This window comes from Neomonachus schauinslandi, chromosome 5, assembly GCF_002201575.2.
Source record: "Neomonachus schauinslandi chromosome 5, ASM220157v2, whole genome shotgun sequence".
Taxonomy (NCBI): Eukaryota; Metazoa; Chordata; class Mammalia; order Carnivora; family Phocidae; genus Neomonachus; species Neomonachus schauinslandi.
Window position 1 is genome coordinate 149,298,411 of NC_058407.1, and position 16,225 is coordinate 149,314,635.

The following is a 16,225-nucleotide window of genomic DNA, read 5'->3' on the forward strand; positions in this document are numbered from 1 at the left end:
TGGGGCTCGATCCCAGGACCCTGGGATCATGACCTGGGCTGAAGGCAGACGCTTAACGACTTAGCCACCCAGGCGCCCCCAGAGGCATTTTTGGTTGTCACACCTGTGGTGGGGGGGATCCTGCTAAACACCATATAGTGTACAGGACGGCCTTTGCAACTAAGAATGATCCAGTCTCGAATGTCAGCGGTGCCAAGGTTGAGAAACAGATTAAATGAAAGTGACGAGCTCATGGGAATACAAATATAATAGCTGCAATTTATGAAGCACTTCTCATTTGCACACTTATGCTATGATATTTGCTTTTTATTCATTAACTAAGAATTTTTCTTCTGTACTTGATTCAGTAAATATTTAAGAGGGGAGCATTTAATCATTAAAACAACAATGATGATGTAAAATGATAGCTTACAATAGGAGCAGCTGACAGTTCATGAGCCCTTACTACATACAGGCAGTGAGCCTACTATTTTCCTTGGTTTCTCTCTCTTAAAATTTGCAGCAACTTCATGATTATCTATGTTGAGAGACTGGATGCCTGGAGAGGTTGAGGAACATGCCCAGAGTCACATACCTAGGGAGAGGAGAAGCTAGGGTGTGAAGGCAGGATTGTCTGATTCTACAGTGGGTGCTCACAGTCCTGTTGGGGTGACAGGCCAGGGAGTCCAGTTAGGAGGGCACACATGGTCCAGGAAGAGATGGCCTGTGCTAAGGAGGTGTGCTGGAGGAGATGAGAAGCAAGTTGGAGAGTCACGTTGGTAAGCACGTGGAGATGCTAGGAATCAGGTGTGTGGTGCCAACAAGCAGGGGGTGAAGCTGGCAAGCTGGCAATTCTCATTGGCAAGTAGGTGGATGATGTTGGCAAGCAAAAGGATCACATCACCAAGCAAGGGGTGGTGCCTGCCTGTGGGTGGGTGGTGCCTGGAGGCAGTTGGAAGATGCCTGGGGGCAGGTGGGGGTGCCTAGAGGCAGGTGAGTGGTGCCTGGAGGCAGGTGGTTGATGCCTGGAGGCAGGTGGGTGGTACCTGGAAACAGGTGGGTGATGCCTGAGGCAGGTGGATGGTGCCTAGAGGCAGTTGAGTGGTGCCTGGAGGCCAGTGGGTGGTACCTGGAGGCCGGTGGGTGGTACCTGGAGGCTGGTGGGTGGTGCCTGGAGGCTGATGGGTGGTGCCTGCAGACAAGTTGCCCCACACTTTTTATCTTCTGAAGGGGTCTGAGCAGAGGGAGCCGAAGCAGGTTCAAGTTTCTGCCCTCCTCCTTTTCTCAGTCATCATCTCCAGCCCTGGGTCTTTTTTTTCTCTTTGGCCTTCCAGCCCTTGGTATCTGGGACAAGACAAGAGCCATCAGCATGGATGATTTCCTGGCTGTAGAGTAACTTCCCCAGCACCCCTGCCTGAGCCCTACAAGCCCCTTGCCTTCTGCATGATCCCCTTGTTTCATCATTCCCACTTCCTTAGTACCTGCCACTGGGCCAGCTCTGGGCTAAGCCATATACTAACGCCACTGCCTTTAAGCCCCACCAGTGTCTTTATAGGAAAGGAAACTGAGCCTTGAAGAGGTCACCCAGCAAGTGACCTGGCAGAGCCAGGAACCCAACCCTGGCCCCTGGACTCGCGTGCTTCCAGCAGTTACACTCGACTGTTTCTTTGCTGGTGTTTTCTTCTTCCCAGAAAAAGAAAAGACCAAGCCGCAGAAGCAGAGAGAAGATGAGCTAATACAGAAGATCCACAAGCTGGTGCAGAAGAGAGACTTTCTGGTGGATGATGCAGAGGTCGAGCGGCTAAGGTGAGTGGGCTCCCATCCCCGTGCTGCTAGAACGCAGTTTTTGACCTCCTCCCAACCCCATCTTCTGCTGCAGGGACTCACGGCCTGGCCTGACAGGTGTGGCCTCGGCAAATGCTCCCACACACTGGATCCAATTGAACCCCCAGCCTCTTGGCCTGAGGATCTGTTGCACATTCCAAGGGAACTGGAATCCAGCTCCAAAAAGTCTCGCAAAGACCTGTTCTTAAGTAAATGTTATTCAAGGAGGTGACTGGGGAGGAATTACATCACATGACACATGGTAGAGCGTCCTACACATTCTCTTCCCTGACCTTTCTCCCAAGGCAAACTGTTCATCAAGGCCACTTCCAGAAACTTCTGTGGGTTTCTGCAGAAACCCTGCCCCCTGAACTGACTTGCTTCCTTGCCTGCCCTCTCCACTTCCCGGTTTTGTGCTCTTCCCCCTCGCCCCTCCCCACCTTGGTGGCTCCAGCACCCCTCCCTATCCCTCAGGGTCTCCTATTTGCAGATGCACCTGCCACTTGATCTGGACAACCACCGGCCCTGAAGCCACAGGGCACCTGCTCATAGGAAGATGCGGATGTTGATTCTTGAGTATTTTTGTCCTGGAGCCAGGCCTTTGGAGCCCCCCACAAGGAAAGAGGTTCACAGGGCTTCTTCCAACCCAGAAGGCATCTAGCTCTTTATTGTCTGTGTCTTCCTGGGTCCTCTGAAGGCTGGAATGCTCCTCGCCTGGCTCAGCCAGCCTGGGCCCGCTAACTTTGTTCCTGATGACCCTTGGAAGAGTTCAGGTGACTTGCTCTCTGACACTTGCCACATACCTCATGGGAGCTCAGATGTGTAAGGTGACTTAAGGGCACAGGGTCAGGGGGGTGTTACTCAGCTCACTCAGCTAGGACTAGGGTCCTAGCATGGCCCTGCCTCTGCCCCAGGATCTCACCCTGACCCTGGGGAGACAGTTACTCCATTGTTGATACGTGTCTGTGCTTCAGAGCAAGTTCATCAAATGCAACATGCACACGCCATCCACACATAACACCCAACAACATACACACACCACCCACAAAGAACACAGAACATATATTTCCCATCCACATGTAACACGCAGCATACGTGTACCAGCCACACATAATACACAATACTCACACCAGCCGCACATAACACACAAAAGCATACCCACACCAGCCACAGAGCCTGATTCATGGCCCCACACGCTTAACCTCTGGCCCCATTTCCTCAGTTCCTTGATGCTTTCCTTGTTTACTCTACTTCCCTCTTGTTTTTACACACCTGTCTTCACAGGGAGCAAGAAGAAGACAAGGAAATGGCGGATTTCCTGAGAATCAAGTTAAAACCTCTAGATAAAGTAACCAAATCTCCAGCCAGTGAGTGCATTCCTCCTCCTTCCCCCATCCAGGAGAAAAGGAAATTTAAAAGAGGTCCGAGAGCCAGAGTGGGGACAACAAAATGCTTTCTAGAGATCAGACTTGGGCACACGATGGCAGCAGCTGGGGCCAGCTTCATGGGCATGCCACCAGGGAAGCTGCCCAGGCCCTGATGCCCAGAAGGGCACTGTGCTTGCTTTCATGTTCTGCTATTGCTGTCTTGAGGTTCTTAATAGTTTTGGAACAAGTGGCCCTGCATTTTCATTTTGCCCTGGGTTCGGCAGACTGTGTAGCTGGTCCTGGCAGCAGCTGTCCCTTAACAATCACAGGTTTGGTGGATTTCTTAGGAGATGCGTGGCCACTGAGGCAAAAAGGTGGGGGCTGAGGCTCAGGGAACTCCAACCTCTGTTGATAATCAGAGTGAAAAGGGTTCTGTGTGAAACAAGTTTGGGAAATGCTACGTATTTGACCCTCTGTTTGGTGCCAATGTCTATTAGCCTATAAAAGTGATAACAGGTCCTGCTTCTCTTTGTCGACCCAGTGAGGCTCCTTTTAGTTACAGGAAACGGATACCCAATTCAAATTTGCAATAGCAAAAAGGGGGATTTGTTGGAAGAAGAGCAACAGGAACCAGCTTTGGGGACTGGACACTGTTAGAATGCCCTTGTTTTCCTTCCGTTTCTATTTCTGCCCCTCTTTGTATGTGAGTTTCATTTTCTCCTACTACACAGGCCTTCTTCATGGGGCCTGAACTCCAGAACCATAACTTAGCAGCAGCAAGACAACACCATACATTCTCTCTCCTCGTATCCAAACACATCAATCTCAGGGGAATATTCTGATTGGCCCTTCTCAGATCATGTTCCCACCCCCTAGGCCATCACCATCATCAAGAGGCTGGGGTACTATGATTGGCCAGATCTGCGTTGCAAGCCTACTCCTCTAGCCACAGGGACATTGGCTGTTATCAGAGTGAAGGGACTGGGAATCTTGCTAGGAAGACAAAACTCAAAAGGCTGCCACCATCTACTATGGCCACAAACTCAGTTTTCCCTGACCATCTATTAACATCCTGTGAAATGTGGGGTAGAGTGCAAGGGAATAAAGAAAGAAGGTACCTTCTGCAGGCCCCTAATATCACAAGGCACATGGTCCTTGCCTAAATCCTGCATTCTCAGTGGACTGTCTCTTCCATGAAAGGTCAGTTAGAAAAACTCCACCTAACAGTGTGGGGAAGGGGCAAGGAAACTTGCCTTTTATGCAGGGTTATGGATAGCAAAAAGTCATCTGTCAAGAAATCAAAACACCAAGTCTGTACCCCATGCAAGGGGCCAAGTGTCCAAATTTACCCTAATCATCTAGTGCTGGGATCTAAAATTGAAAAATTAAAACTAATATAAAGCCACTGAAATCTCAGACCCCAGCAAAGCAAATGCAAAACTGCTCAGTGGGGAATCTTCTGCATCCCATAATATGTAACCCACAGATAAAACAACCTCCATGAAAATGAGCTGTCGATAAAAATTTTAAACCCATAAGAACTGAACCACCATGAGTGGAGTCAGTAGATGCCACAAAGAGAATGTCCTCCCAAGAACCAGAGATAACTGACTATCTAAAAGAGACAATAAACTAAGTATATTTAAAATGATGAAAGAGAGAAGGGATAAAACCCAAAATGAAATAGCAGGATACCATGAGAAAAGAATTGGTAGATTTGCAAACAATTAGGTTTCTAAAAAAAGTATTGTCACAGAAGTAAAAACTCATAGATTAAACAGAGCTGAAAGGAGAATTCATAAATTGGAAGACAGAGCAGAGGAAATTAACCAGCATGTACCACAAAGAGACAAAGAGATGGAAATGTCTTCCAAAACATGGAAGATAGAATAAGAAAGTCCAACTTACTTCTAATAGGCATTCTGGAAGGAGTGATAACAGAAAACAAGTGTTGGAGGAATCAGAAAAGATAATGTATGATCATAAGACATGAAGCCCCATGTTAAAGTGACAAAATTTCCCATTTATCCATTCACCAAATACTTTTGAGTGCCAGACCTTGTGCCAGGCTTGGCAGATACAACCGCGAAGAGAACTGAATAGGATAAGAGCTAAAGGTTGTGACTGGAAGCTGAGGACTGAGAGCCAGTGGGTGGGAACAGTCATTGGAACCATATAAAACATATGCCAGCGCTGCACCGAACCTGATCTGTGGAGTTGGAGCAAGACCTGACTAGGGGCTGGGATGGGACAGGGGCTGCCGATGGTCAGGGCTCTCCTTATATCACCTCTTCCTCTCTCCCTTTTCCCCTCTCTCCCTCCATGCTCCTATCCTGCTGCAGGCTCCCGAGCAGAGAAGAAAGCAGAGCCCCCACCTAGCAAGCCCACAGTGGCCAAGACTGGGCTGGCACTCATCAAGGATTGCTGCGGGGCCACCCAGTGCAATATCATGTAGCCTCCCACGTGGGGTGCCCCCAGGGCCACGGGGACCCCCCCCACCCTCTTGTCTTCATAGCCCCCATTTCACCGGGGCCCAAGAGCTCTCCAAGGCGGAAGGGGTTGAAGGCTAGCCTGTGACTGCCGCCAGGGGCCGTGGGCGTGGCGGGCGGGCCCGGCCGCCCTGTACAGAGTGTAGCAATAGGGAGTCCCTCACCGTCGCATGGCCCCCCCCCCAGAGCATGCCAAACCCAGGAGTCTGTCTCACTGTTTATCCAACCACCAGGAAAGGTCCTCCCTTGAAAACGTTTATCTCCACTTCTAGCTATCTATCTTTATCTAACCCACTGTGCGAATGAACTGGGAGAGGGGCATGATCCCCAGGTGTGTATAGTCGTGACTTTTCAACAATCTAGCACCATGTTGGACACATCCCCCACCCACCCTTCTAGCTCTGCTATCAGGCCTGCCCCAGATGGGCACAGCTCCTGTCCCCCGTCTGTCCTCTCCCAGGAGCTGTGCTCTGGAGGGCTCCACACAGCCCATGCATCTTGGAGACACGAGGGCCCATCTGTAAAGACTGAGCTTGTGTGTGGTGTTGTGGTTACGTCTCCTGCTTCCTCCCCTCCTGTGTCTGGGCACAGTTCACATCAGAAGTGTGTCCATTCGCTCTTGGCTCTTCCTTCCCTTGCAATGTCTGCCCCAGGTGTGTGAAGCACAGCGGGGATGAGGGCCTGGGCTGGGGCACAACCAGTGCTCAGAAGAGGTAGCGGAGAGCTGGAGGCTCCAACACCAGGCATGGGCAGATGAGAAGGGGACCCAGAACAGATGCTGATTCAGGCGCTCTCCACCCACTGTGGTCCACTGGAGGGAGTGCCAGCAGGACACCACTCACCAGCTTAACACACAGACCTCCGGAAACAGCAGTGGCGGGCGGGAGAGGTGGCCTGACCCAACCGTGTCCCATCGTTTGGTGGTGTATTTTAATCAGCCTAATAATTCCACCTGTGTAACTTGATGTACATTTGCTACAGCCAGCTCGGCACAGCCCGTGTGACCTCTCTGTACGTGTGTGTGTCGTGACCGGCCTAATGTAGTTTGTGTAACTCAAGATTCGCTGATGTGCAATCATCCATCAGAGAAAATAAAAATGGAAACCATGTACACAGCATTTTTAACGTCTTTTTTTTGTTTTTTTGTTTTTACTTTTTTCTTGATTATGGAAGTCATCCATGTACCCAGTAAACCTTTTAAAAGTATAGAAAGTATAAAGAAGTTTCTTGTTTTCTGTTTGTATCTCCCACAAATTTTCCAACTCGAGACCACACTGCCCTTTTGGCAGATTTCCTTTCATGTGTTTTTTTTCCCCACAATCAGCATCATATTGTACCATTTTATAACCAGTTTTTTTCATTGAGCGTTATATCACTATCATTTTCCCACGTCATTAAGAGCTCTTTGTAACATTAAACACTTCACAAATATCTGCGATGGCTGCTTAGTAATCCATCTTGTGGCTATGCCATAATCTATCTAACTAACCCTTTCCTTACTATCGGACATTTAGGCTGTTTTTACTTTTTCAGTATTATCAAGAATGTCACGGTACCTGGGTGGCTCAGTTGGTTGGGTGTACGGCTCTTGGATTTTGGCTCAGGTCATGATCCTGGGGTTCTGGGATTGAGCCCCACATCGGGCTCCATTCTCAGTGCAGAGCCTGATTGTCTTTCTCCCTCTGCTCCTCCCGTGCTCATGCTCTTTCTCAAATAAATAAAATCTTGGGAAAAAAAAAAAAAAAAGAATGTCAAGATAAATACCGTGGGGGACAGAGCTTTATCTGAATTTCTGATTTTTCCTTAAGATAAAAACAAAGTTCTTAGGGTCACCTTTTTCAAAAATATTTGTAAATCAAAAGTGAATCTGAAGGTCTTTCAAGTCACAGCAGCTTTGCAGTTGACACAAAGTATTTCTGACTGAGGACCCTGGAGCCTTGGGTTCCATGGCCCCCCCAGTGGGCAGCACACCCTCAATCCCTCCCACTGTCTCAGATGTATTTGTGCCTCAGTCTGAGCTTTGGCCTGCACATCACTTCCTGCCACTCTGAAGCAGAAGAGGCTGTCTTTGGCCACTGTCTGTGCCACCACGCTGGCCTTAGGGGACCCCATGGCCTCCTTCTCTACCCTAGACCAAGCATGAAGCCAGAGTCTGTGAGCTTTCCAGGACACTCCCATAACATGGTACTTCAACCAGGGTGGCTTAAAAACAACATAAATGTACCCTCTCACAGTTCCAGAGGCCAGAGGTCTGAAATCAAGGTGTTGGCAGAGCCATGCTCCCTCTGGAGGCTCTAGGGAAGAATTCTTCACTGCTTCCAGCTGCTGGTGGCTCCTGGCAACCCTTGGCATTCCTTGGCTTCATCACCCCAGTTTCCACTTCTGTCTTCACATGATTTTGTCCTCTGTGTGTGTGTCTGTGTCCTATCCTCTTCTTATAAGGTGCACCTTAAACCCACCATGCTTTCCTGTAGATCCTTAGCTTAATGACTTCTGCAAAGACCCTATTTCCAAATAAGGTCACATCCTAAGATAGCAAGTAGACATGAATTTTGGCGGGGGGGAGGGAAACGCTCTTCAAGCCACTCCACGGATGCTTCCCACTCTTGCAATAAAAACCCAGGCTGCAAAGGGGCTGCCACTCTTCTTTCTTTGTAGAAAACATGGGTCTGGAAGGCTTGACCTCAGACCAATTAGAGAGCAGTCACTCACTGATCCAATGAGCCAAAGGAGATCGAAACCCTCATAAAAATCCTGCCTCTAGTACATCCCCTGAGCCCTGGGGTACACCTAATTTATGTTCCTGCTAATTCTACTGATTCGTTTTAAACAAACAAAAATCCCCACCATTTATTCAGGCTTTCACACAAGAACAGAAATAAGTAATAATTCAAGATGTTCCCGGATCACTAGGGCTGCCATCAAAGCCAGGAAAACTTGCAGACCCAGACTCACTCATTTTGGAAGCTGGAGCAGAAAAGATACAACAGGAGAAACATTTACTGAGAGCCACATGTGCATTTTCTCTGTAGCTCCTCACATCAACACTAGAGGCATATGTTCTCATCACTTCCACCATACAGGTGAAGTTTTCCCAAGTCCTTTGAGCAACGCCCTATGGGTTGTTGTTGGTGGAATCATCATTAATCCATCCCTTCTCCTGTAGTCTCAAAAGGTCTTTCTTTCCCCGTCAGAACTGAAACAAATCTCTCCCATTACTAACCAACCAACCAACTAGCACTCCATTCCATCTTCCCCTGCAGCCACCATCTCTCTGTCCATCTTCATAGCTTTACATGTTGAGAATTGTCCGCCATCTTGCTGTCTTCATTCCCCATCTCTAGTGCCATCCTCACCCTATTTAAATCTGGTTTCTGTCACTCTTTTATCCCTGACCCCTCTGACTGGGGATGTCATCATGTGGTTATGTAGGGAAGGAAAAATTCTTTTCTTTACCCATCTCATGTCTTCCAGCTGGAGTCCTTTCAGTGAGATGGGCCAAAGACAGAAGACCAAGAGAAAAACAAGTACATGTGGGAGCACTGGGCAATGAACAACCCAAAGAGGTCCTTAGAACTTGAACCCACATACCATCTGAACTAAAAGGAAAAGGGGTTTTGGGCTTCCAATAGGGTAGCAAGTTATGGGAAGAGGGCCAGAAGAAGTATGGTAAACAAGTGTTGTGTGGTTAGGTTTGTTATGCAGATGTAAGACCTGCCTTCTCCACTGATGAGACTTCTCCTCCTGGTGTGGGAGAGAGAGACATCTTTTATGAATGGAAATTTCCTTTATAAAGGGAGATTGTGTTTATAAAAGGAGAGCTTTCTCTGCACTTGTTGGTTCTCAAGGGCCTTTAGCTCGGAAATAATCCATATGCCAAAGGGGCATTTCTTGGGGTGGCATATTCTGGCACCCCACATTTACATCCCACCCACACAGTCAACCCTCACACTAGCTCTGTGGGGTGTTATGGCCCAGGTATGACACTGCCAACATGCCCCATCTCGAGGCGAACCTCCCACCACCCAGGAGGACCTCTCTCCAGTCTCCATTCTCTCTTCCTTGACCTCAGGGCCTGGCCCTCAGCATTCTGCTCTTCCCCACTCCTGGCCGTAGAAGGCCTTTGCACCCGGTCTGCTCCTGGATTCCCTCCTTCACCTAGAATAGACCTTTCTCCTGTACTCAGACCCACTTCCCCGACTGCTTCCTAGACTCTCCATTTGGAACCAGAGAAGGCACATCAAATGTGACATATCCTAAACCAGGGGCCAGTGAACGGTCCCATCACCCGTTTATTGTAAATTGAGTTTTGTTGGCAGGTAACCAAGAGCATTTGTGTATATATTGTCTCCGGCTGCTTTGGGGGCTACAACAGCAGAGTTGAATACTTGTGACAGAGACCCCATGGCTGGCAAATCCTAAAATATTTACGCTGGCCCTTTAAGAAAAAGTTGGCCAACCCCCATCCTAAACTGCCTCAGCTTCCCCTGCAGTTTCCCATCTCAAGAAAGATTATCCTAGGATGTGACCTCGGCTCGTTTATTCCTCCACACATCCACCCAATTGCCAAGTCTTTAGCTTTAGGAAACCAAGTTTCCCTAGAGTCTGTGCATACCACCACACCCCCAGTGTAACCACCATTACCTTTTGCTCTGAACCAGCCTCCTTAGCACCTGGTCACGGTCCACACAGTGGCCAGCTGCTTTTCTGAATAACACAAACCTAGTTGTCATTCCCCTCTTCAAAACGGTGCCTACACCTTTCGGTTGAAATCCAGAGTCTCTCGTGTGGATGAAAAGGCACTCTGGACCTGGCCCCTCCCTACATCCCTGGCCCCATGGCATCCGCTTGCCTCATTTTGGGGGGCACTGAAGCTTTCTTGGGATTTTATGGTTCTTCTGGCTATGCGGTCTGTTGGCCCCTCTCCTGGGCCCTCATACGTTATCCCCTGTGCCAAGAACTTCTCGGATTACCTGCAATTCTTTCTCTGATCTACCTGTACACCCCGCTGAAGCCAAAGTGACCTTCCTAATGTGCAGATCTGGCCGGTTTCCAGCTCTCCTGCACCTGCCCCCCACCCTCATGGTCAAGTCCTGGGGCTGGGGCCTGGTGAGTCAGCACCTCCAGGGCCTTCCCCACCTCCTTCCTCCCCGTTCCTCGGGCTTCTCACCCTTGCTCACACCATTGTTTAAGGGAGCAAACAGGAGGAGCAGCTGGGGAGGAAGAAGGAACACCTGGTGGTGTCAAGGAGCGGGTGTTCTGCAGCATCCAACTTGACCCAGACATCATGTGGCCTTCAAAACTTTGTGAAAAGGGCCCAGGGGACATTGCAATAGGATGGGGTTGGTGTGAGCAGTTTCAGCAAGGTGCTGGCCCAGCAGCCAGATGCATCAGGCAGGAGAGTGGCCCCTCACCCACTGTTCCATCACAGTGGGGGGGAGGTCATCACTTCCATGTGGCAGCTGGGGAAACTGAGGCTCAGCAAGGGGCAGTGATTAGCCCAAGTTCACACAGCATGTCCGTGGCAGAGCTGGGACCTGAGTCTGAGAGCAGGGTGCCAGTCGGGCTCAGTGTGTTTATTTCTCATTTCTAAGCCCAGCAGCCTCGCACCCCATTCCCGGTTGAGCTGTCCTCGAATGGAGGTGAGCCTTGGCCACGCCCGCAGCAGCTGAGCCTTTTCTAAACCTCTCTGCTCCGTGGCAGCCGGGCAGCCCTGAGCTGTGGGAATGCACCAGCTCAGCTCCAATACAGCTTGAGAAGAAGCAGTTAGAATGGGCCCACTGCCAGCAGCAAGGCTCGGATACCTGCCACCAACCACAGGACAGCTGGGTGGGCGTCCTGCGCTGGGGCAAGACACACAGGGAAGCTAGTTGAGGAACAAAGGTCAGGTCATTTTTCCATCCGTTCCTGTGTTTAATTCCGCCAGGGAATGGAGCACATGGTGGGTACCAGGGAACACAGATGAACCAGACAGGGAGGGTCCCGCCTTCCTGCAACTTACCTTCTAGTGAGAGAGATGGACATCCAACAGGAGCGAGGTGAGGGGAAGGAGGGGAGGCCTCCTCAATGGCAGTAAATCCGAACAAAACCCACTGACCAGCAGGATTAGCAAAAGGGAAAGCCATCTAGAAGGTGATGAAGGGCTTCGGCTTGGAGTCAGCCTGCCTGGGTGAAAATCCCAGCTGAACCTCTCCCTGGGTGAGCCTGGGAGATCTCTGCCCCTCTGTGCACCTCAGTGTCCAGACCTGTAAGACGGAGAGAACACTGGGGCATTAACGAGACATCAGCTGTGCGGGATGGGCTTAGAACAATGCACATGGTAGAAAACGCACTTAGAAGAGTGGGTTATTATTGGCCACAGCTGAAGGGAAGAAGCTGAGCGATCAGAAGGCTGCTCAAGCCTTGCTATGGTTCTGGAAGGCCTGGGGCGGAGAGGGTGAGTGACACCCGCTGGGTCCTCCCTTCCTGAAGCTGACAGTGAGCAGACACGTGAACAGGCTGCAGTGACAAAAGTTACTGTAACCTGAATGTCAGTTGGAGTCCACTGCACATGCTTCCCCAAGGTGTCCGCACCTTCCCCGGGGGCTTACGGCCGCCCCACCCCAGGTCACACATGACCGGACTGCGCCCCCACTAGCTCTGCACACCCCTCACATCCCTTCCCACAGCTGTCCCCTCCTTTCTCCTGCCAAGTCCGACGTGGAACTCACCTCCTTTCCTCAATCAACAGCCTCGGGACAGGAAGCCAACCTTCCCAAATGTGTATGGAGGTGGATGTGGGTTCACATCATAGCCACACACACCAGTGAAGATCGACTGCTCCTATTCCCACCAGCTTTGCTACCAGCCGCCAAAGGGCTCACCTCTGTCCCTGGGCCTCCTCGTGAGCAATTACCCTCCCACTTTATTGGAACAATGCAGCTCCCTCCAGCCTTCATGCTAGCCTGACTCCAGGCCCCAAGGGCCCACTCTCCCCACCAAGGTTTATTTCTCTATTGATAAGGTGGTTCATTGCCCCTCCGCCCACAGGAAGGGCAGCTGCGGTGGGTTTGGGGTTTGATGAACGGTTGTGGACTTTTTGTCCCACTGGGATGGTGGTAAGCACAGAGGCCGCGGGAGCGTGGGAGGGGGCAGCTACTGGACTCTGGGGTTCAGGGATGGCCCTAAAGGAGAGCGCACTTCAGCAGCGAGATGCAGCACGGAGAAGAGTTGGAGGAGGTGAGGCTGGGGTGGGGACAGGAGGCCACGGGAGGCTGTCAGGAACTCTCAGTGGCCCCCGCTGTCCCCCTATTCCCCCTACCCCCCATGTGGAGCTGGAGCTCTGCAGTGGGATGCTCTGGTCATAAGTAACCAAAATTGAAGCCAAAGAGGCCAAAACATCAGAGCATTTCCTGGTTCCCGGGCCGAGGTGTGGGGTACCCTTGAGTCCAGGGGTTCAAGCACTGTCACCTGGACTCCGTGTTTGTCTGCCTCTCTGCCTGCCTCCCTCCAGGGCTTTATCCTGGGCAGAGTCTCCTGGTGAGGCTCACCGCAACAGCTCTGAGCACTCGTACTCCTCGGGGTCTCCCGGACCCCAGCACGTGGTCTGCTAGGCCTGCCCTGGCCTGCGTCATGGTAAAAGATAAACTGAGGCATATTAAAAATGTTAAGTTTAGGGGCGCCTGGGTGGCTCAGACCGTTAAGCGTCTGCCTTCAGCTTGGGTCATGATCCCAGGGTCCTGGGATCGAGCCCCGCATCGGGCTCCCTGTTCAGCAGGGGAGCCTGCTTCTCCCTCTCCTTCTGCCTGCCGCTTCCCCTGCTTGCGCGCTCTCGCTAACAAATAAATAAAACCTTTTAAAAAAGTGTTAAGTTTACTTGAGCAAAAATCGATTCGAATCAGGCAGTACCAGTGGAACAGAGAGGAAGGCTCTCTCTGAGGAGCTGTTACACGCAGGAGGGAGCAGGAACCGGAAGTTATACTAGGCACACAAGCAGGTTGGCTATTGCAAGGCCACCTTCCTTTAGGGGAGGACAGGGGTCTGGCAGGCCCATTACTTGGCTAGTGCTGATCAGACTATTCCTGATTGACTGGTTTAGGATTCCATTTCTGGGAGCGCCGAAATTGTAGTCACGTCTCAGTGTGCTGACACGGAGCTTAGCATCAACAATTCCATTTTGGGCCTGTTGTCCTGTTTTTTAATGGTCACATGGCCGGCCCAGAATTACTGGCTGGGTCAGAGGGGGTGCTTCTCTGGTCAGCCTCTGTGGCCTCCCATTCCCATCTGGAAACCTCGGCGCTAGGAGGTGGAAAATGGGTGGAGAGCAAGTGGGTCTATCAGGGCTCTTGCCGCTTTGAAACTTGACTGCTGACCCTCAGCGGATTTAGCCTGGGACTCCTTTCCTTCCTCCCCAGTCACTCCCTCCAGGATCGTGTGGGAGCCTGTGGCTGGCTTCCACCTGATGGACGTTGGCAAGGACCATGGGAAGCCGCTCCCTTGGTTCGGTTACATTCTGTGGGGCTCTCTCTCAGTAGACTGGAGATTCTCCTCGTGGGTTTGATGAGCTAAGCTGCCATTTTGAGGGAGGCCCATGTGGCAGGGACCTGTGGACGGCCTCCGGGATTTACAGGTGGCTTCCAGATGACGGCCAACAAAACCTGGGGCCCTCACCCAGAACAGAGAGGACATGCAGGAGGTTGGCAGGGGTCAGGACTCAGAGTCCATGTGTAAAACCCTATTATCCTCCTCACGTAGGGGAGCGAAACAGGGATTCTACTCAAGAACGGAGAGGTCTTTCCTGATTCCGCACCCGGGCCCCACACCAGATTCAGAGGCTGCTCACACGGAGGGCGGGGGCCCTGCAGGCCCGTGGGCAGGCTCGTCTGCACTCACTGTGAGCGACATCAGAAACTCTGAGGGAGAAGGCAGGGGGAAGGTGGGAGTGGGGGTTCTCCCGTGCCAGGCCCTGCAGCCCAGCCGGGAGGGCTTCCTGGCAGAGGTGGAAGCAGAGGCCTTCCCATGAGCTGCCTTCAGCGGTCGGAGATGGCACCACCCCGCCCTTGACCACTGCAGCAGCTCCTGGCTTCTCCACACTGCGGCGGTGGCTACTGAGCTTCCGCTCGCCTCCTCTGTGCTCGGAGTCCCCCATTTCCAAGTACTTCCTACCCAGAAAATGCTAATTCTTCTCCTCGTCTCGCTGAGGAAGGTCCTGGTCCTCTATATTCGGAGCTGAGATCTTCTAGGCTCCTGGCCCTGTGCACCTGAGAAGTGAGGGCTTCTCTCTTTGTTGCCATTTTCATAATTTGCTGACCCCGTCCCAAAGGCGAGCAGCTGCTTCCTATTTCCCAGGGCTGCCTTCCTCCCAGGGAGAGACTAGAACTTTCCTGGGGAAGTATCAATGCAAACAAGCAAATGGGCTCAGTCTGTCCCCAAAGAGTGGCATGAGGTGACGCTGATGCTGTTAACAGAGCAGCAGCCTGGAGACTGGCCGGCTACCGCGGGAGCATGCCGTCAGGCGGTGCAGGTCCGGCAAGGCAGTGGTGGGACCACGCCGACCGCTGGTTTATGGGGCAGTGAGTCAGGGTGCCTGCTCCTCTCGCAGTCCCAGGGCCAACATGTGACCTGTCCCAATCCACAGAGCAAGCCCATTGGTGGGGGAGGCAGCGGGGATGCTTCTGAGCCATGACTGGGTCCCTGCCCACGTGAAGCTGCTAGAAAGCAGAGGACAGACATTCCAGAGCACCATGCTCCTCATGGTGGAGGGAACAGCTAGGGTGAAGCATCAGGAGCCAGGTTCTAGATGTCGACACCAGTCTCCTCTGCATGGACAGGTGCGCCTTCATTCAGCCGGCCATCTTCAAAGCGACCACCTCCAGACCATGAGGGAAACGCACAGAGAGAAATGCGATGCCCCAATGCAAATCCCAGTCCAGACCTACAGTACCTCCCCGTGTGGCTCGATAGGGGCATGGTAGCAGCTCAAGGTTTTCTGCAAAGATCTGCTAGCACGAGGGATGTTTGGAAAGGACTGCCAACGGTCTTTAAGAGCTGTTTAGTGTTGGAATTTAAAAAACGGCACTTCATGAAGAAGCAATTCACCCCAACATTCAAGTGTCTTCTAGGTCCTTTCAGATTCTTGCAAGGGGGTGGGGGGCGGGCGTCACGGTGGTCTTAGGGGAAGGGCTTCACCGTGGAATCGGTGAGAGAAGTCTTTTCCAAATGGGCTTACTGGAAAAGCATGCCAGGCAGTAACCAAAAACAAGGTAGCCTGCAAAATGGATTTCTCTCATGGGAAGAGAGGTCCGAGGGATTATCTCAGGTTTCTAACCAGAGGTGTTTGTGGTTACTGTATTTGCCCCACATGTGATTATGCACTGGAACTCGGCTGGAAACCTCGGAGGGCCCTAACCATGAGGCGGGCAGGCAGTACAGAGAGACACCTGCCGGGGCTGCAGGCTAAGTGAGAAGGGCCCCGAGAACGTCAGATTACTTCACTCTCCCCAACAGCTGGATTTTCAGAAGGGGTGAGAAGTTGGGGGAACCCAACTTGAAAAGAGGACAGGACTAGTCGGACTGGCTTTTCACCCC

The 16,225-nt window shown here is 51.5% G+C and overlaps 1 protein-coding gene across 1 annotated transcript in view; it reads left to right on the forward strand.

Annotated features, from left to right (window-relative positions):
- Window positions 1-5,625, forward strand: part of BMERB1 (bMERB domain containing 1) — a 114,801-nt gene extending 109,176 nt beyond the window's left edge. Inside the window, exons 4-6 of the mRNA XM_021698288.1 lie at window positions 1,671-1,785; window positions 3,088-3,170; window positions 5,513-5,625. Coding sequence (XP_021553963.1) covers window positions 1,671-1,785; window positions 3,088-3,170; window positions 5,513-5,625 — 311 coding nt within the window. The remainder of the gene's footprint in view (window positions 1-1,670; window positions 1,786-3,087; window positions 3,171-5,512) is intronic.
- The last annotated feature ends 10,600 nt before the right edge of the window (window positions 5,626-16,225 follow it).